This window comes from Leuciscus leuciscus, assembly GCF_965113295.1.
Source record: "Leuciscus leuciscus genome assembly, chromosome: 6".
Classification (NCBI taxonomy): Eukaryota; Metazoa; Chordata; class Actinopteri; order Cypriniformes; family Leuciscidae; genus Leuciscus; species Leuciscus leuciscus.
The window spans coordinates 4981510-5003972 of record NC_138730.1 but is presented as its reverse complement, the minus strand read 5'-3'; the positions used below and the strand labels follow the sequence as shown (position 1 = coordinate 5003972).

The window sequence follows — 22463 nt, the reverse complement described above, 5'->3', positions numbered from 1 at the left end:
GATTAATATGTAGTAATGTAGACAGACACTGTAACTAAAATGATTTTTCTTAGTTTAATTTTCACCAGATTGATGAATTTAACATTAAAAAGCACTATATATATATATATATATATATATATATATATATATATATATATATATATATATAAGTTGATTGGATTTTTTGCTGCCGCATCCTTCTCACCTTTTTTACCCCTGACCTGTTTTCATGCCTGGTTTTAGAGATAAAATGCCCCTTCAAAACCAGGAACTGCTCCCTCACTAAAAGCTGCAAGGATTCTTCATTCTGTCTTGTCATAGGAGAGGATGGGGTCATGGCACTGAGACATTTCCACAAGTACATCTATCAAGTGCAGGCACAAATGCACATTTCAGAGGTGAGTTACTGTGACTTCATGGTGTGGACACCACAGGAAGTTTTCACCCAGCGAATTCCATATGATCCTGTCTTCTTCCACGATGCTTACGGCAAAGTGGTGAATTTCATCAAGACTGGGGTGCTCCCTGAGCTGCTGGGGAAATGATATACAGCACCACGCCTTACTCCCATATACACCACAGCCAAAAAACAGCCACCTGAAGTGGGATGCTACTGTGGTCAACCTGCAGGCACAGATGTCATAATTTGCACATCTGGAAATTGTAGGCGAAAGCACTTTCACAAGATCTGCCTTAAGCTGACCAGGGTGCCTAAGACATGGAAATGTGTGGAGTGCAGAAAACAAGTTTAGTATTACCAGTCTGTGACAGGGGAATTATATTTAAGAATATTAAATATATTTAAGAATATTACTTAAAGTAAGTCTTAAAGGCCCGGTTTCACAGACAGGGCTTAGATTAAGCCAGAATTAGGGCTTAGTTTAATTAGGGTATTTAAGTAGTTTTTATAACCGTGCCTTAGAAAATAAAATGACTGGTGTGCATCTTGAGACAAGACAATGGCACTGATGTATTTTAAGATCTGTCAGTGCAAGTTACTTTCAGTTAAAACAGCTCAAACATGCATTTTAGTCTGGGACTAGGCTTAAGCCTTGTCTGTGAAACTGGGGGAAAGTGTCTTATTTACTGTACTTAAGTATCAAAAGTAATTTTCTGATTTTAAATGTACTTAAATATTAGAAGTGTACAGTATATATATATATATATATATATATATATATATATATATACAAATTGTGTGTGAAAATTCTACTTAAAGGTGCATTAAGCAACTTTTCATGTTAAAAATACCCGTTTTCTAACCCATACATGCTTAAACAATTGCCTGATGGGCTGAATGAGCCCTTCTCTGATCACTGCGATTGTCTCTATAATCCTGTAAAGTAAAATAAATAAGAGGGATTCGGGCCGGAATTTTAGACTGGGCGTGACGTCATGCACGTTCACGGCACGCTCACATAGCTACAGTATGTCTGGCAGGTTTGTGTATTCGCCGGCATTCTCCGTAGAAGATGGATTGTAAGAGACCTGCTTATAGTTCATTTCAAACACCAACGCAAACTCCACGCAAGATAAAAAAAAGAAAACTTGTCTCTAGTGCAACCAAAAGGGCAAAATTGGACTCAGACAGGCGTCGGAATAAGACGAGAGTAAACATAGGGAAGGCTTTCAATAAATGGAGAGATCTCCGGTCTGCTCTAGGGCTCAAACGGGATGCTCAGTTGGCTTTTTTCAAAATATCTACTAAATAAATCTGCACTACATGTAGTTTAATGATTTGCTATTCGATTAAAACAGTTCAAATATCTTGAGTGTGATATAAAATGCTGATATATAAGTTAGATAATTAGACAAATTTTGAGCAAATTACTGCTTAATTAGGATGTATTGCTATTGGAATATGCTACTTAGCAGATCAATAAAACAGGCTAAACCCCCGCAAATCTTCGGCGGATTAGCCTGTTTGGCTTTTATGGTAACGTCATAGTGCCATTTAATTGTTTATTACCTTGAGGCAATTGAGTGTACTTTTTTGACCGACTGTGCTTTGAGCTTTTACAAAGTAACAACTTATATTGTTCATGAACGTGTTTCCATAATAATACAATCATAAGTGGATACAGTAAACACATAACACAGTTCAACATGGAGATAGATGGAAATAAAAAACGAAGTTTTCTACTACCCCCGTTTTTCCCTCACACATAAGTGTGTAATTTACTCAATTGCCTTTCCTTTCACATATTTAAAATGACTTGCAGATTTATAACTTAATTACCTCTGAAGACATTATGATTGTAAACAAAAGATTTGCGGCTGATGCTCCTTTGGTTATGAACAGCTCGTGCTCGTGCAAGCGTGCGTGTGCGTGTGGTCCATGAGCGTGCACATCTCTGGCTGCAGTTTCACTTGCCGCCAGAGGTGACATAGTTCTGCAAAAACTCAGAATCTTGCTTAATGCACCTTTAAGTACAGTAGTGAAGTATTTGTATTTTGTTACATTACAACACTACCTAATGGAATGTGATGGAAAATGTATAAATTGCACATGTATTGTTACTGCAATGTGACCATGTACAATAAACATAACTAAAGTGTTGTAATTGAATGAATAACAATTTATTTCAAAAGTAATTTCAGCCAATATTTGTAATTTCAGCCAGTAATTTCAGCCAGTACTATACACACACATTTGTGATAGTCTACTTTTTTTAGAAACAAGTAAACAAGACAAACACAAAACAATTTTACATGAAACTCATAAGTAACAGCCTTGTATAAAAAACAAAGATCCAAATATATATTACATTTGTACACAATTATTTAACATTGTGACACTAAGGACAACAATGTTACTGACACCCATGCTATTGCGAGGGCACAACAGATTGGCAAATGTTGCACAGAGCACAGCACACTCTGACCATCTTGTCAAGAGATGTAAGCTCTCCTGGAGTTGCAGTCAGGCAGAGAGAAATGGGTATTGTGCTTTGTAAAATTGTGTACTTATTCCTCACAAGACCAATCACTCGTTCAACATGAATTCGAACAGCTGCTAGCCCCCTTGAATACTCAAGTTCACTTGGATGCAGTTGCTTTTTCCCTCTAGTAAAGGCAGGTGTTTTGAGATGAGCACTGTACAATCCCACAGCATCTCCTACTGTGAACCCTCGATCTGCTAGGACCAAATCACCAGGTAACAGATTTTCCAGGTAGCCACAGTTCTCTGTAATGTGCTTGTCACTTGCTCGCCCTCCCCAGCCACAAGACACAAACGATATGACTCCCTGTGGAGTTATTGATATCAAGTACTTGGCAGTATTGTGGTGCTTATATTGTGAGTATGTTTGTGCTCGGGCTCGCAAGTTTTTAGGTCTCTCAATGAAAATTTCAAAGCAGTCTATTATGGATGTACAATTTTTGTAACAACAATTTTTGAAACACATGGGTAAACTAATTTGAATCTGTTCCTTACTGGGCCACAGTATGAATCTAAACAACCTATCATGCAAGACATTTAACGTACTGTTAAAAATTCGGCCCGCAGTAGGCTTTGACACATGAAATATATATGAAAATAAGTGCAGTGGTAAATTCAGTCTCATTCTCATTAGAGTCATTAAAAAGCTTTGAAAGGGATTCAATCCAGGTCCCCCCTTGAGGAACGCTGACACAAAAGTGAAGACAACCATCAGCTTGGCAAAGGATGGAAGGCCAGTTAAGTCCTGCACCATGTCATCATTGTCCTTGAAGGTTTCCTGGCTGAAGGATAACTTGCTAACCTTTTCCCTGAGCTGATAAACCTCTGACCTCAGTGCAGTAGGCTACACTCTTCTGTCAGTCTCCTCACTGTTTCATGGCAGGCTTCATTGGAGCATGGTACACTGCTCTCAGCATAGACTGCAGAATTACAGTAGCTGTGATCAGCTGTCTGACCTCTAACGTTACCCTCCTGAGCTGAGGTGTACCCACAGTCATCAATCTGCATATGGCTGCTGTTGTCACAGGGTGCCACCGGTCTAACATCACACGTCCTTCTCTTTCTTTTGACAGCTTGCATTTGCTCAAATTTGCTGTAACTATTTCTTTTTCGTTGCTCAGGTGTGAGATAAGCAAACAAACTTGGCACATAGTCGGGGTTTAATGGATTCAAGCTCTTCTGACCTACAGGGGTAGAATGAGATATAGTGACACATTAATGAACAGTGTGTGACACTAACAGGAAGGCTACACCGGGTAAGTGAAACGCTCCGTTCGTGACGCGCAAAAAATAGTTTTAGAAAACTAGTTTATTTTTATTTATTTTTAACGTACGGTAGTAGTCAGTTCACTGATCATAGCAGAAGGTTACAGCAGACGCAACACGAATGAACACTTCAGTTACGTGCCTGGTGTAGCCTCCCTGTAACTTTAGCGCTACCAGAAATAAGTAACGTTAACTTACTTGACCGAAAATCAAATAATGCAATATAGATGAGCAGAGATTAAATAATTGTGACTGATCTTACTTTGTGAATCACTGTCATCATCAACATTGTTATGTGGCATGTTATGTTATCTTATCTTATCTTATCGTAGGGTTGCTAACATAGCTAGCTAGCTAACGTCAGTTAAGGAGTTAACTTACCCGCAATAAAGTGTTCATTGCACAGTCTGGAGTGTTCTGTGGGAGTCCACTGATCCCTTTTAATGGCAGCTAACCATTTACGTCTCCTTTCAGTGTTTTTAGGAATATTATAAAACATACAGTATATAGTATAAATATATATATAAATATATATATATATATATATATATATATATAATTTTAATATAATTATATATAATTTTTTTTGCAAATACATACATTTATGTGTCTGGTAGACCTCTTATGACTATTATACCTATATGTTTTGTGCACAAAGTCCAAACTTCTCAAAACTCTGCACATATGGAGAACAAGTCATTCTGAGCAAACATACTTAGTTTCATTAATTGTTTTCAGATGTTCGGGAGGCTAACAGCAAATTCTAAACTATCAGTCTATAACTAAACTAAAACTATACATTTCAATTGAATCACTAATCGTCCACACGGGCCATCGGTGCTTGGGCCCCAATTATTGCCGTTTGCGGCTATATTTTTTATTTATTTATTCTAATCAGCATATTAGAATAATTTCTAAAGGATCATGAGCCACTGAAGACTGCAGTAATGATGATACTTTTAAAATAGAAAACATTTAAATTTTGTTTTAATAGTTAACAATATCACTGTTTTTACTGTATTTTTCATCAAATAAATGCAGCCTTGATGAGCATTAGAATTGACTCATGAATTATCTTTTATAGGGACATCTCTAATGTGAGGCAGTAGACAGTTTCTGATGTCTGTTGCTGGCTGACAAGAAATGACCTCTCTGCACTTGCCCCCTATTTTTTGAAGGTGTGTAAATAGTTCAACAATGACTGTTTATAATTGCCCACTGTGCAACAAGAAGACATTTGATCTTACCCATCTACTCAAACACACCGGACTATAACATCAACATGAGCCTCATTTCCACATAACTTGTGGATTTAATGGGTGCAGCCATAACAGTAGCTGTTTTACTTCCTACCGTTCTCATGTTTATCGAAAACACAAGGAACTGTTAAAACGCAATCATACAGTGGACAGCCATCAACACGCTGAGCCTGATTTAGGATCGAGCATAGTACAAGAAGATGAGCATGATTTAGCATCAGATATCCCAGAAGAAGACTGTGACCTTGTACAGACTGATCAAAAGTCTTGCAACCTTACTCACGAACAATTAATTGAAGGTTTAAAAAAAGCCTTTGCTTGTTTGTTTTAAGGCGAGGCACTACAGGTGAATAGGGTAAAAATTTTAAATAATAGATATCACCATAAAACTTCCTCAGTTGATTACTTACACAAGAATATTAAAAATTAGTATGTTTAATTATGCAAATTAGGCATTATCTCATTAAATATGCATGATTATGCATTCTGGATAGTTCGGAGAGGACGCTGGCGCATTTTTGGCTGCCGCTTCTCCCCCCGGGAAATCAAATAAAAAAATTCTTATTTGAATCAAAACTGCCTCAGCACCTACCTGGACCTTTTGCCTGCACGTCTCTGCTACCGAGGGACCCGACCCAGTTTGGTTCGGCTGCGTTTTGGGACTACGGATTGTATAGTTGGCAACGCCGCTGGATCGATCGGGTTAACACCCGCTCTTTCGGGCGGCAACGCTAACTTCTCCTGCCCAAGACGACTCAATCTTCCCTCCCGGACGATGCAGTACCTGGTCCTAGTTCCTTTTCTGCTCTCATACACCCGTGGACACACTTTGGACTTGGTCTGCTCTACTGGACTTAATATCGACACTCTCTCACACACAGACCTGGCCATATCTGATCATCTCGCCATAACATTTCACATCAACCTCCCCAGCCCTCATTTCAAGCAGACACGCACCATATCTTACTGAAATCTAAAGTCCCTTTGTCTCACCTCCCTTTCCTCCCATATGGCAAACAAAATTTCCATAACCAGCATCCCTGAAAACTCAACCACCGCCGACCTAGTAGTTCACTACAATTGCGCACTCTCATCCAGCCTCAATACTCTCGCACCAGTTAAAACTGCAACAGTTACATTCTCCCGCTCTGCTCCCTGGTTCACCCCTGAACTGCACAAACTCAAAAAAGAACGCAGACAACTGGAACGCCTACATAAGAAAACTGGACTCACTGTACACCGACAAGCCTACAAGGATCACAGCCACCATTATAGATCAGCGCTCACATCAGCCCGCACAGCTTTTTATTCTGGTATCATTCACTCTGGATCCTCCAACCCCCGGACCCTGTTTGCCACAGTTAATAAACTACTCAAACCCATTGACAATATCACTCACTTATTCACCATGGACAAATGCAATAATTTCATCGACTTCTTTAAATACAAAATTGACAGCATTCACCAAGAACTTTCTGTGAACATCTCTCCCAGCACAGACCCTCAACCTGTTTCATCCCTTCCATTTCACATCACTCTCCCCTCCCTATCAGTCATTACAGAAACCGATCTCACTAACCATTTCAACAAAATTCACCTCACAACCTGCCCACTGGACCCCATTCCATCTGCACTGGTCAAGCACTGCCTTCCCTGCCTCAGCCCACTCATCATGGTCATCATCAACTCCTCTCTCACCTCTGGAACAGTTCCCTCTTCCCTCAAAGTTGCCGCCATCACACCAATACTTAAAAAACCTGGCCTGGATCCTGACAACCCCAACAACTTCCGCCCCATCTCCAAACTACCTTTCCTGTCTAAAATCCTGGAAAGCTCGGTCGCCTCTCAACTAAAACATCACCTCCTCTCCAATCAGCTCTACGAAATCTTTCAGTCCGGATTCCGCACTCATCACTCTACTGAAACTGCACTACTCAAATTAACAAATGACCTCCTACTCGCCTCTGACTCTGGTTCCCTCTCCATTCTCCTCCTACTTGACCTCTCTGCCGCCTTCGACACCATTGACCACTCCATTCTTCTACAACGACTACAACATCTTGGCATCTCTGGCTCAGCTCTCTCCTGGTTCACCTCTTACCTCACCAACAGATCTCAATTCATATCCATCAACAACTGTACGTCTCACACCACACCTGTCAGTCACGGAGTCCCTCAAGGCTCGGTGCTAGGTCCCCTTCTGTTTATTCTGTATATGCTTCCCCTTGGACTTATCATTCAAAATCACGGACTAAAATTCCACAGTTACGCAGACGACACACAACTGTACCTCAGCACCAGATCCATCACTCCTGTCACAGTATTAACCATCACAAACTGCCTCTCTGCAATAAAATCCTGGATGAACGCTAACTTCCTCAAACTCAACTGCAATAAATCGGAAATCATCGTCATTGGTCCCAAATCACTCCTTCCCTCCTCCCAAGACTTCACTCTCTCCGTCGATGGCCATACAGTTACCACCTCTCCCCAGATCCGAAATCTTGGTTTCATTTTTGACCCCACACTCACATTTAAGCCCCATATCCGTCATATCACCAAAACTGCCTTTTTCCATCTACGTAACATTGCTCGTCTACGCCCCACCCTCTCCACATCTGCTGCTGAAACTCTCATCCATGCATTCATTACATCAAGACTCGACTACTGCAATAGCCTCCTATATGGTCTTCCTTCCTCTGTTTTACAAAAACTGCAATACGTTCAAAACTCTGCTGCCTGCCTCCTCACCCACACCCGATCCAGAAACCACATCACCCCCGTCCTCCAACAGCTTCACTGGCTCCCTGTACAACAGCGCATCCATTACAAAGTTCTGCTCATCACCTACAAAGCCCTCAATAACTTGGCCCCTCCATACCTCACAGACCTCTTACAGCACCACTGCCCCTCCCGACGCCTCCGCTCTGCCGACTTAAACCTTCTCAAACCCATCACCAAATCAACGCACCGAACTTTGGGGGACCGAGCCTTCGCCATCGCTGCCCCCACCCTTTGGAATTCACTCCCCATCCACATCAGAAACTCGGACTCGCTGACCACCTACAAAAAACTGCTCAAAACTCACCTGTTTCAGCTCGCGTACAATCTATAATAGCACCCTCATCTTTGTTTGTTTGTTTCATTTGTAAAGCGTCTTTGAGTTCCTTGAAAAGCGCTATATAAGACCTATGTATTATTATTATTATTATTATTTTCGGTAGACAGATCTGAACATATGATAAAGCCAGGTGCAAAATTCTTTTTTCATTTTGTTTACACACAAGATGAAAAAAAAAATTCAGAGGGATTTCAGGATATATGCTTTCATTACCTAGGAAATCAAAATATACCGTCCATAGCCTTAAATCGATTTTCGCCATTTTTTTTATTAAAATGTCACATAAATCAGGCCAGGAATGATTTATTAACAAATCCTTCTGAAAATATCTTCAGAATACTGCTAAGTGTATAGCTGGAAAGTTTGGTGTACACAGGTGCTACATAGGCTGAGATGTTTGTACTGGAGAATGACAAAAAAACTCATTTTGAGAAAATGGCAGTTAAAGATTTAAATAGCTCTAAATGAGATTTCAGTTGACCATGCAGAGGATCAGGGAGAAGTTGGATATTTTTTTTATTTTTTTTTATTAATATTATTTAACATTAGCCAGTTGGCGAAGAGTTCTTCATTTTTGAACATTGTTTTGAACATTGTTCTTCAGTTACTAAAAAGCAAAGAAAGGTAGGCCGTTTATTTACTTATTTTTGCGGTTGGATCCCGTAGCGCTATATTCTCTACTGCATGCTTATGCTTCTCTTTAATGGACAGTCTGTTCAATATTTGTGGCCATGATTGGTGATGTTTCAGGCCAATAATAAAAGTTTACCTTTTAGTAGCGTGTGATGTGCCGTGTTTGCGTGTAGCAGAGACAGCGCGCATCAGAGAGCGCGCATCAAAGAGCGCGCGCGTCAGAGAGAGCTTGAAGTGATATTGATGTTGGTCTCGGGTCGGGTCGGGTTCGGGCTGAAAAAATTGCAGCCGTTGTCGGGCTGGGGCCGGGTAGGGCTTGAACACCACGGGCCAGGGCCGGGTTAGGGCTGGAGTTTTTGGCCCGTGCAGGGCTCTATTGGACATTCACGATTGGTTACTGATAGAAAGGAAATGTCCATATTTGGTCATATTACTGCCGCAAGTAAACAAAATGTAATAAAATAAACATCTTAATGTATATTTTCAACATTTTCTTTATAGCCGCTTGAAAGAACTCATATTGAAGGAGTAAACTAGCCCAACATCTCAAAACTGACCACTGCATGAAAAATCTATGTTTTTGCCTGCCGTCTTGCCTTAAAAATTTGTGAAAAACACACAGTGCCAGCAGTTGTACAGAAAAGTGTTGAAGATCTCAGAACAGTATGCGAGCATGAGCTATTGAAACAGAATATGAGCATGATTTAGAATCAGATATCCCAGAAGAAGACTGTGACCCTGTACAGACTGATCTTGCAACCTTACTCACGAACAATTAATTGAAGGTTTAAAAAAGCCATTGCTTGTTTGTTTTAAAAATTTGTGAAAAACACACAGTGCCAGCAGTTGTACAGAAAAGTGTTGAAGATCTCAGAACAGTATGCGACACATTTATCACACATTACACAGAAGCCATCCGTTTTCATCTGACAAATAAGCAAATAAACATTGAAGATGACCATGAGCTCCAGGCTTTGCTAAGTTACGGCTTGTTTTTTGAGCAGTGCATTAAGAGCATTAGTTCTGAATGGATGCTGGAACAATACTGCATCAAAGAGCTGGATATGATACAACACATTGAGATATGCCTCAATAAACAAGAGAATGAAAAAATTGTTTCATTCCAGTACATTCCTCTGCTTGCTTTGCTGCAAAAGGTTGCAAAGAACAAGGATGTTTGGGCTACTCTTAATAGAGCCCAATCTGTAAATGATGAAATTCTCACAGATTTCACAGATGGTGAAATGTTTAAATCAAACAGACACATGACCTTTCACAGCTTACGTCTCCATTTTTATGTGGATGAATTTGAAGTGGTCAATCCACTTGGCTCAAAAAGAGGAAGTTTCACAAACTAATGGTGTCTATTTTAAGCTTGGAAATCTGGACCACAAGGATACATCCAAGCTACAAAACATTTATTTGTCAACACTGGTCCACGATCGGTCCCTCAAAAATGAACTCACATCTTATGCTGAAGTACTTCAGCCTCTTATTACTGATCTTGCAATGTTGGAAACTACTGGGCGTATGTTGTCATGTGACGGGGAAAGTCTGTTATTTAATGGTACAGTGTTATCTGTATCAGCAGATCACCTCTCTGCTCATGCCTTAGCAGGACTCGCCAGAAGTTTTTCAACTGGAAGAATTTGCCGCTTTTGTCTGGCAAATGCAAATGACATCAAGACTAAATTCACAGAGGATGAGTTCATCATGAGGAATGCTGCCAATTACAGGTATCATCTTGATGCTGTTGAAGAAGATTCAGCAAACTCATCAGTCTAGGGGATCACTAATGCCTGTTGCCTTTCAAAGTTGGAGCATGTGCCCTCTCCAATATTACACCTCTTTCCACCGGACATAATGCATGATTTCCATGAAGGGATCATACCAATTGTCCTTAGTCTAAGTATCTCCCAGTGGCTAAAATAGAAATACTTTGCACTAAGTGACTTAAATTATGAGACTGAGAACTTTCCATATAGCAAAAATGATGTGTCATCAAAAACTGTCCCACTCTCAGACAGAGCTCTCAAAAGTGGCCGTTTGGGAGGCAGTGCTATGGAGAATCTTACTATTTTTCGACTACTGCCATTTCATGATTGCAAAACAAATTCCAGAAACCGACCGTCTATGGAGTCTTTTCCTCCTTCTTCGAGAGATAGTGGACATTGCCATTGCTCCTGTAATAAGGAGATCCTGGATTCCATATTTTCAGAGAAAATAGTTGAGTTTTTGTCCACTTTCCATCAACATTTTGCTGGTAAAATCACCCCGAAGATGCATTACATGATCCATTATCCAAGGTTAATCCTATCTTATGGTCCTCTGGTGCATCTGTCATGTCTCCGCTTTGAAGCGAAACACCAGTATTTTAAAAGAGTGGCCACAGTTCTTGGGAACTTTAAAAACATTTAGAAGACTCTTGCCAGACGACATCAATTTAGACCGTGCTGGGAACAATCAGATACTTATTGCCTAGGTATCAATACTGAAACTGCAGACACATGGAATATTCCTGTGGAGGCTCTGCCAATTGACGCACGCAAAGCCTTAAGCGTCTTTTTCAAAATATAGATGCAAAGAAAAGGAGGCAAGGTGTTAAAAACCTGTGCAGAACAGTTGTGTGGAATTTTTCACCATATCTTTTTAGAGTTTTTTAAGCTACAAAAAGTTTAAAAAATATGGAAAACATCAAATATAGTCCCTGTGCTAAAAAAACAGTGTGCCCAAGGATTTAAATGATTTTAAATCATTACCGTTAATTATGAAAGGTTTTGAAAATAGCAAGGGAACTGATTTACAGCAAATAGAAACTAGCCTTGATCCACTTCAGTTTGCCTATAGAGAGGGTAGGGGTGTGGAGGACGCTATTCTCTGTCTCTTAAATCTTGCGTATAAACATTTGGAACAACCTAAGTCATGTGACAGGCTTTTATTTATTGATTTCTCTTCTGCTTTTAATACCATTCAGCCTCATTTGTTAATAAAGAAATTAATTTCACATTTTAACATTGATTTAAATGTTGCTGGATGGATTTTAGATTTTTTAACAGGAAGATCACAGTGTGTTAATGTTAACGATGTATACTCACAGTTATTTTGTTCCACTGGGTCTCCTGAAGGATGTTGTCTGTCACCCTTGCTATATATTATGTATACAGATGCTTGTCTCAGTTTATACGGAAATAGGCACATTATTAAATATGCTGATGATTCTGTGATAGTGAGTCTCCTACAGGAACAGGATCAAGGGCATGGTCTTGTAGTGGATGACTCTGTAACGCGGTGTAGTAAATTCCACCTTCAGTTAAATGTGGAAAAAACTAAAGACATGTTGATTGACTTTGGAAGGTCAACATTAAGTCCAGGGTTGACAAATATAAATGATGTGGATATTGAAATGACTGACAATTATAAATATATGGGAACTGTGATTGACAACAAACTAAGTTTTGAAGCAAATAAGGAAGATGAAAAATTCAATGTATGCTCTAAGATGATGACTTTATTTTATAAGTCTTTTATTGAATCAGTTTTTTTCCTTTTGTATTGTAGCTTGGTTTGGCAATTTAACTTTGACAAATAGACTAATAGGCTAAATAGTCTTGTCAAGGTTGCAGGAATAGTTATAGGGGTAAGTCAAATCCAGCCTATTGATATTTATCATAGACAGGTTTTGAATAACACACATTCAGTTTTACAAATTTTTTATCATCCCTTATTTAAAGAATTTCAATTGTTGCCTTCTGGGCGTCGTTTTAGGGTTTCAGGTGATAGAACAAAACGATTTAAGTTTTTTTTGTGTCGGCGGCTGTTGGTCTATTGAACTCTTCATATGAGGTGTTTTTGTGTATGTATATATATATATATATATATATATATATATATATATATATACACACACACAGTACTGTGCAAAAGTCTTAGGCATGTTAATTTTTCCATTAACTCCCACCCTCTCCCTTCTGGGCCCTTCCAAAGCCACGCCCCCAAAATGCCGACCGCTCAGCTGGAGGACGCGTTTGCCAGCGCCGAGCGGAGAGGAGCGCAGTGCAGTGCATGTAGTGGCATCATGCCAGAATCACATGTAATAAAATACCTAACTGTATCATTATGAATATAAACAACTAACATGGCTGTTAGTACTCACTATGAAGCTAGCATATCGATACTGGTAAAGTTTAAAATATATTGAGTTTGATTCGGTAACGAGCTAGTAACATAAGGCAAAGTTATAACGTATATGTACGGTGTTTTGAATGTAAGAGCTTCCACGATGAAAGCACTGTTGGCTCTGATGAGGACTAACGTTACACTCAGGAGACAAGTAGCCTACCTTTCTACCTTACTAGTTCCTTTTTTTGCCTTGTTTGCCTTCGCTGACTGTATATGCAGGTACTGGGAATTTTGACTGCTCTTTCTCTGCCATAATTGTGATTCTTCCTAGCTTCCGTGCCTCTCTCCGTGCCTCTTCCCCTCCTCGAGTCAAACGGGTGCGTGCATGTGGGCAGCTCCTGTAGCAGTAGGGGTGGTAGCCATGGTAGCGAGGGAGAGTGACAGTCGCCCAGCCAATCATTTCATTCGTTCCGAATGGAAATAAGTAGCTTTGTTTATTGCAGCCCTGAGAGGACTATAGACACTCAATTTTTATACTCTCTTTTTCAGAGTACTTACATTTTAATTATGTATTGGTATATAAAGACAGTTTAAACAAATTTGGGAAAAGCAATAGAAACAGGAAGGCATAGGCAGAGTTTTAGCAGTTTTTCTGCTTCTACAAATAGAGATCTGGTTTGAGAATGAAGTCTGGAGAGGCTCTGTTTCACACAGCACCTCTGAATCATCTCCTAACATCTGTAGCTGAAGTTTCAGCCGTTCCACATCAACATCCGTGGGAAGATGGAGAGCCTGCATGTCCAGTGTTGGTGAAGATTTTCCATGTGCCGCATTAAGAACAGTCTGCTCTCCGAAGGCTGCGACTTTCATTCCATCCTGGCCGAATCTAAAGATAAAACAGATCCACTGCTTCAAAAAGTCCTGTTCTCCATCTCAGTTTATAAGTTACTGGCGGCAGTTCCTCTGTCTCTGTAGTATAGCGATAGCGAGCTGGAGTCCTACTTACTCTCAGGCATCTTCATACCATTCTTTGTAGCACAGTCTTTCACTTGGTTGATCATTCCTGCCACTGTGCTGTCAACTCTCAAGGCCTTTAGTCTCTCCATCTGCAGATTCACACACTCTGTGGCTCCAAGAGCGCTCGTCTTGTTCCCCTGCAGGCTCTTGGCCACTGCTTCACATGGCTCAAATAGAGCTTGACAGCAAAGAAGACTGAAGGAAGTTTTGCCTTTTATTGCTTGCTTGTAAAGTCCATGTATTTTGGCTCTTGTATCTCCTCTTACTCCTTTGTCCTCCTTCAAAGTTTTGAGTGTAGTCTTAACGTTGTGATAGTCTATATGCGAGTTGCGTGTAATGACAGACAGATGACCTTCAAGTTTAAAGCAGGCGGGAGAGCTGACTGACATGAGTACAAGGCATAGGCCTATTTAAATTCACTACCGAAGTACCGATCTGCTATAGTTTACATATTTATCAGGCGTGTATACAAGCTTAAAAAACCGAGGCCCTTCCGTATATTCACCAGGCCCACCTACGTTCTGTATCCGCCACTGATTTCGTACACAAGCTTTTTTTTAATCGTCACTACCAATGTAAAAATATATAATTAAACACTGTGTACATCAGAAATCATCAGTTCATTCACAAAAAAATAATACTGTTCTATACATTTTAATTTATATGTCTCACCAATGCTGCATCTGTTACAATTACAGCAGAGACACACTACTAAGTATGATTAAATCACGGAATATTGACAAACTCTCATAATCAGGGTATATTTAATACAACAGGTACGTCACTTAACACATCATAAATTAATTAAAGAGAAATGACTTACTTTTGGCCATTGTGTTCGCTGGAGAGATGGTCAGCAAGAAGTAAAATCACCAAAGTTTTGAAAGTATCCACCAAGATGCCATGATATTTAAAGAGATTGCACGCCTGAGAGGCGATGGAATATTTAGCCTAAGGCGTTTGTTGACTATAAGAAAAATATAGAAATAATGGCATGTATAACATTTAAGATTAAAATAGGAAAAAAGTGTATTTTAAATGGCCTGTATCGATTGTTAAATACGCTTTAAGATTCACATATTATTTGTATCATATAGTTTTCAAAAATGTACTGCTCTGAACCCGCGTGTCAGAGTCTGTCCAGTAGATGTCGGCAGTACTCTATGAGGGAAATATCATTGTCACACCCGCAGGACACACACACACACACACACACACACACACACACACACACACACACACACACACACACACACACACACACACACACACACACACACAAACAATAGTTAAATCAGTTCACATCATTTACGACTTAATTACCCCGTACAGCATTTAACAACGTTATTCACAGAGACCGAAAACAATTGGATGATTCACAGAGGTCTCAGAGATCTATTGTGTATTTTAAACCGTGGATATTCCTCCGGAGTAATTCATTAACGCAATAGTAGGCTATTTTTATTGACGTATGTCATGACTGAACGTTGTGTGAAAGGCCTTGTATCCGAAGGCAACGCATTATATACAAAGACATATTCATGGATAGATACATTCATAAGACTTTAAATAATTAATTGAAATTTTATTTAAAATATCATTTAAATATATAATTTAAACTTTTAAGATTATATTTTGAAATTAAATTTAACACAACAATGTGGTCGTTCCATCCACGCCGTCCTTGCCTCCGGTCATCCCCATGGCGGCCCTCATCAGTGTTCCTCCATGGCTTCTCCCTCCATCAACGCCGCTGTGGGCTGAAGAACCATCATCCCCTGCTCAAGCTCATCTCTTGGCTCACTCCACCTTCATCACCACCCTGGACTTTGTGTTCATCCTCCTCCAGAGCCCCTGCTGCCTGTCTGTGCTTCATCCTCTTCATCTCCTCTTCTTTTCTTTTTTTTTATTGGAGAAATATATAGAGTACAGATAAACTTAACAGAAATCGAATCAGAAGATCCCCCGTATTCTCCTTATGCAAACAAAAAACAAACACAAGTAATAATTCCCTCTGCAGTTATTAACTATATGTACATATTTATGCATACATACACAAATAAACTTAACATTCCTATACATGCACATGCCACCAGTATTACTGTAGGCTACATGCAAACATAGGCACATCTTACAACATACAGAAAACTCCTAAAACAAAACCACTCCTCGCCCAACCACTCTCCGTCTGCCTGATACGCAACACACAGGGAGGAATTTAGGTCTCGTTTGTTTGGACTCTTTGTGTTTCGTCATCGTCTGCCTTATGCCTAGTTCACACTACACTACTTTAAACGTTGGCAGATCGCTGTGCTGTTTAGACTACATGACACTACGTAAATGTTCTGCAACAGGGGGTTACACACTACACGAGCTGACAACAACTCTGTCACCCAACGACTCTATCCGGTCCACAAACCACATTTTGTCACGAAAACATACGCAAGAAGTGGAATGGGAAATGGTGCATTGTCTATTTGAAAATGGACGCCGGGGCAAAATTGGCGGGACAAAATCATCCATAAAATGTGTATATATATATATATATACACTCACCTAAAGGATTATTAGGAACACCATACTAATACTGTGTTTGACCCCCTTTCGCCTTCAGAACTGCCTTAATTCTACGTGGCATTGATTCAACAAGGTGCTGAAAGCATTCTTTAGAAATGTTGGCCCATATTGATAGGATAGCATCTTGCAGTTGATGGAGATTTGTGGAATGCAAATCCAGGGCACGAAGCTCCCGTTCCACCACATCCCAAAGATGCTCTATTGGGTTGAGATCTGGTGACTGTGGGGGCCATTTTAGTACAGTGAACTCATTGTCATGTTCAAGAAACCAATTTGAAATGATTCGAGCTTTGTGACATGGTGCATTATCCTGCTGGAAGTAGCCATCAGAGGATGGGTACATGGTGGTCATAAAGGGATGGACATGGTCAGAAACAATGCTCAGGTAGGCCGTGGCATTTAAACGATGCCCAATTGGCACTAAGGGGCCTAAAGTGTGCCAAGAAAACATTCCCCACACCATTACACCAACCACCACCAGCCTGCACAGTGGTAACAAGGCATGATGGATCCATGTTCTCATTCTGTTTACGCCAAATTCTGACTCTACCATCTGAATGTCTCAACAGAAATCGAGACTCATCAGACCAGGCAACATTTTTCCAGTCTTCAACTGTCCAATTTTGGTGAGCTCGTGCAAATTGTAGCCTCTTTTTCCTATTTGTAGTGGAGATGAGTGGTACCCGGTGGGGTCTTCTGCTGTTGTAGCCCATCCGCCTCAAGGTTGTGCGTGTTGTGGCTTCACAAATGATTTGCTGCATACCTCGGTTGTAACGAGTGGTTATTTCAGTCAAAGTTGCTCTTCTATCAGCTTGAATCAGTCGGCCCATTCTCCTCTGACCTCTAGCATCAACAAGGCATTTTCGCCCACAGGACTGCCGCATACTGGATGTTTTTCCCTTTTCACACCATTCTTTGTAAACCCTAGAAATGGTTGTGCGTGAAAATCCCAGTAACTGAGCAAATTGTGAAATACTCAGACCGGCCCGTCTGGCACCAACAACCATGGCACGCTCAAAATTGCTTAAATCACCTTTCTTTCCCATTCTGACATTCAGTTTGGAGTTCAGGAGATTGTCTTGACCAGGACCACACCCCTAAATGCATTGAAGCAACTGCCATGTGATTGGTTGATTAGATAATTGCATTAATGAGAAATTGAACAGGTGTTCCTAATAATCCTTTAGGTGAGTGTATATATATATATATATATATATATTTATATATACAAACCCGATTCCAAAAAAGTAGGGACACTGTACAAATTGTGAATAAAAAAGGAATGTAATAATTTACAAATCTCATAAACTTATATTTTATTCACAATAGAATATAGATAACATATCAAATGTTGAAAGTGAGACATTTTGAAATGTCATGCCAAATATTGGCTCATTTTGGATTTCATGAGAGCTACACATTCCAAAAAAGTTGGGACAGGTAGCAATAAGAGGCCGGAAAAGTTAAATGTACATATAAGGAACAGTTGGAGGACCAATTTGCAACTTATTAGGTCAATTGGCAACATAATTGGGTATAAAAAGAGCCTCTCAGAGTGGCAGTGTCTCTCAGAAGTCAAGATGGGCAGAGGATCACCAATTCCCCCAATACTGCGGCGAAAAATAGTGGAGCAATATCAGAAAGGAGTTTCTCAGAGAAAAATTGCAAAGAGTTTGAAGTTATCATCATCTACAGTGCATAATATCATCCAAAGATTCAGAGAATCTGGAACAATCTCTGTGCGTAAGGGTCAAGGCCGGAAAACCATACTGGATGCCTGTGATCTTCGGGGACAGCAGTCATTTAGTGAACGCGGCAAGAGCGCGCAAGTGGTTTTTTCGAAATACACCAGTTCTGCTGTAATTCAGCATTGTATTTGACTCAAGGTAAGTGTATGTTCGATTCTCTGCTTATTTTTCATTTTTACCTTCTCACAAATCTGTATTTTATCTAGACGCGTTAACACTCTAACTAACAGCCGCGAGTGGAAATTGTTATTATTATTATTGCTGTTTAATTGCACTTAAGTACTGGCTTTTAGCACTTTCGATTCGGGACTTTTTCGCTTTATTGCTTTAATTGCTCGGCGACACAGCTGTCCTCACTCAGGCAGTGACAGCACTATATTTCTGTAGCCCGCACGCTGTCGCGGAAGCGTCAGCGGAAGCGTTCAGCTCTCGTGTTCAGCCTCCTCGTGTGAAGACCGACTCGGGTAAAGACCATCGACTCTACCTGCGCGACTCCACCGAGCAAGGACACCGAAGGCACTTAAGTATCTTTTTCTCCCTTTCCCCTCCCACTTTTATCCTTTTCCTCCTTATTCAACATGTGCTTTCAATACATTCCTGTTATCTCTCGGCAACGCCCTTTCATCATTCACAAAAGGCAGCGCAATACTGCTAATCTGCGTCCCATTGTCTCATCCTCTCACACACCTCTGTCTCTTTCCGTGGGTCTATGGAATTGTCAGTCAGCAGTCAATAAAGCTGACTTTATCCCAGCCTTTGCATCTCATTCTACTCTTAGTATCTTGGGCTTGACTGAGACCTGGATTCGTCCAGAAGACTCAGCAACCCCCGCTGCTCTCTCTAGCAATTTCTCTTTCTCTCACTCCCCTCGCCAGTCTGGGAGGGGTGGGGGTACAGGGTTTCTCATTTCTAACAACTGGAAATACTCAGCGCTCTCTTCTCTATGCAACAATAACTCATTTGAATATCATGCTATTACACTTACAACTCCCATTAAGATCAATTTTGTAGTCATTTATTGCCCCCCAGGTCAGCTGGGTAACTTCGTAGAGGAGCTGGATGTGCTGCTGTCCTCTTTTCCTGAGGACGGCACCCCACTTGTAGTCTTTGGTGACTTCAACATTCATCTTGAAAAGCCACATGCAACAGACTTCATTTCTCTCCTAGCCTCTTTCGATCTCAAACGGCTCATCACCACAGGTACTCACAAATCAGGCAACCAACTGGACCTGGTTTACACAAGCAACTGTATCACAGATAACATTTTGGTGACACCTCTCCATGTTTCAGATCATTTCCTCATAACTTTCAGTCTACAACTCTCTACCCCTGCACCACCAATCCTCCCACCAGTCACTTTCAGACGAAACCTGCGCTCACTTTCTCCCGCCAATCTTTCCTCTGCCGTGTCATCTTCTCTTCCCTCACCCTCACAATTCTCATCTCTGGATGTGAATACCGCAACGGATACCTTATTCTCCACTCTAACCTCTTCTCTAGACAAAATCTGCCCTCTCTCCTCCAGGCCTGCACGTGCTACTCCCTCTAATCCCTGGTTATCTTAGGTTCTTCGTGAACATCGGACCAAACTCAGGGCAGCAGAGAGGAAATGGCGCAAATCAAAAGACACATCTGACCTAAGTATGTATCAATCTCTCCTCTCTTCATTTTCTGTTGATGTTCATGCTGCAAAATCTTCCCACTTCCACAACAAGATCAAAAGCGCCTCTAACTCACGATCACTCTTCAAGACATTCAACTCTCTCCTCTGTCCACCCCCACCACCACCAACCTTCTCTTTAACTGCTGACGATTTTGCTAACTTCTTCACCAACAAAACAACAACTATCAGCAGTCAGTTCTCAGCTCCACACACACAGGAACCCAGACCAACCTCTCCCACAGCCAATAACCTTCTCTCCTCCTTCTCTCCGCTAACCAAGGAAGAAGTATCTAAACTTATTATGTCCAGTCATCCTACCACCTGCCCTCTAGACCCTATCCCCTCACACCTTTTACAAGCCACCTCTCCCACACTTCTACCAGCACTCACACACATCATCAACTCATCCCTCCATACTGGCACTTTCCCTACTGCATTCAAGCAGGCTCGGGTAACCCCACTGCTTAAAAAACCAACACTAAACACATAATTTGTAGACAATTACAGACCTATCTCTCTCCTACCATTCATTGCAAAAACACTTGAAAGAGCTGTTTTCAACCAAGTAACATCATTCTTGTCTCTGAACAACCAGCTGGACGCCAACCAATCCGGCTTCAAGAAAGGACACTCAACTGAGACTGCATTACTGTCGGTCACAGAAGCCCTACGGATCGCAAAAGCTGCTTCCAAATCCTCAGTTCTCATTCTTCTGGATCTGTCTGCTGCCTTCGACACTGTGAATCATCAGATCCTTATGTCCAGCCTCTCAGCACTGGGCATCACAGGAACCTCCCTCCACTGGTTTGAGTCCTATCTCACAGGTAGGTCCTTCAGGGTCGCATGGAGAGACGAGGCATCCAGAGCACATCATCTGACCACAGGGGTTCCTCAGGGTTCAGTTCTTGGTCCCCTCCTCTTCTCCATCTACACCACATCACTGGGACACATCATACAGGCACATGGTTTCTCCTACCACTGCTATGCTGATGACACACAGCTCTTCCTCTCATTTCAACCAGATGATCCCACAGTAGCTGCACGGATCTCAAGCTGTCTGGCGGACATCTCGACATGGATGAAGGAACATCACCTGCAGCTCAACCTGGCAAAGACTGAGCTTCTCGTCCTCCCTGCCAATCCGTCTCTGCAACACGACTTCACTATCCAGCTAGACTCATCATCAATCACCCCATCAAGGTCGGTCAGAAATCTTGGAGTAACAGTTGATGACCAGCTGACCTTCACAGATCACATTTCAAAGACAGCTCGATCATGCAGGTTTGCACTGCACAACATCAGGAAGATCAGGCCTTTCCTAACTGAGCATGCAACACAACTTCTCGTCCAGGCCCTGGTCATTACTAGGCTTGACTACTGCAATGCTCTTCTGGCTGGACTTCCATCATGTGCAACTAAACCTCTACAAATGATTCAGAACGCTGCAGCTCGTCTTGTCTTCAACGAGCCCAAGAGGGCCCACGTCACTCCTTTGTTCATCTCACTGCACTGGCTACCTCTCTCTGCTCGCATCAAGTTCAAGGCACTGACGCTTGCTTACAGATCTGTCACAGGCTCAGCTCCCTCCTACTTTCACTCACTCCTACAAGTCTACATCCCTACCAGAAGCCTTCGGTTGGTCAACGAGCGACGTCTCGTGGTCCCATCACAGAGAGCCAAAAAATCACTTTCCAGAACATTCTCATTCACAGTTCCATGCTGGTGGAATGATCTCCCCACCGGCATTCGGAATGCAGAATCCATGACAACATTCAAAAAAGAGCTGAAAACTCTTCTCTTTCGTGAGCACTTAACCTCATAAAAAAAAAAAATATATATATATATATATATATATTTCTGTAAATTCTCGCTTATCGGGCTTATGCTACTCTGAATAATGCCTGAACTTCGTATTTTGAGCACTTCTTGCGTTGTTTTTTGCCTCTTCACGATGACTTGCTTAATTTAGTCCCAATTTGTAAGTCACTTTGGACAAAAGCGTCTGCTAAATTACTAAATGTAAAATGTAAATGTAAAGTGGAAAACTGTTCTGTGGTCAGACGAATCAAAATTTGAAGTTCTTTTTGGAAAACTGGGACGCCATGTCATCCGGACTAAAGAGTACAAGGACAACCCA

At 41.0% G+C, this 22463-nt stretch overlaps 1 protein-coding gene across 1 annotated transcript; it reads left to right on the top strand.

The window, feature by feature from the left end:
- Positions 1-19241: 19241 nt before the first annotated feature.
- On the top strand, positions 19242-22070 carry LOC309500478 (uncharacterized protein; the record flags this gene model as incomplete). The annotated part of the gene is made up of 2 exons (XM_082172090.1): positions 19242-21150; positions 21349-22070. The coding sequence occupies one exon, from the start codon at positions 19242-19244 to the stop codon at positions 20226-20228; it is 987 nt and encodes a 328-aa protein (XP_082028216.1). The 3' UTR covers positions 20229-21150; positions 21349-22070.
- Between the last annotated feature and the right edge of the window lie 393 nt (positions 22071-22463).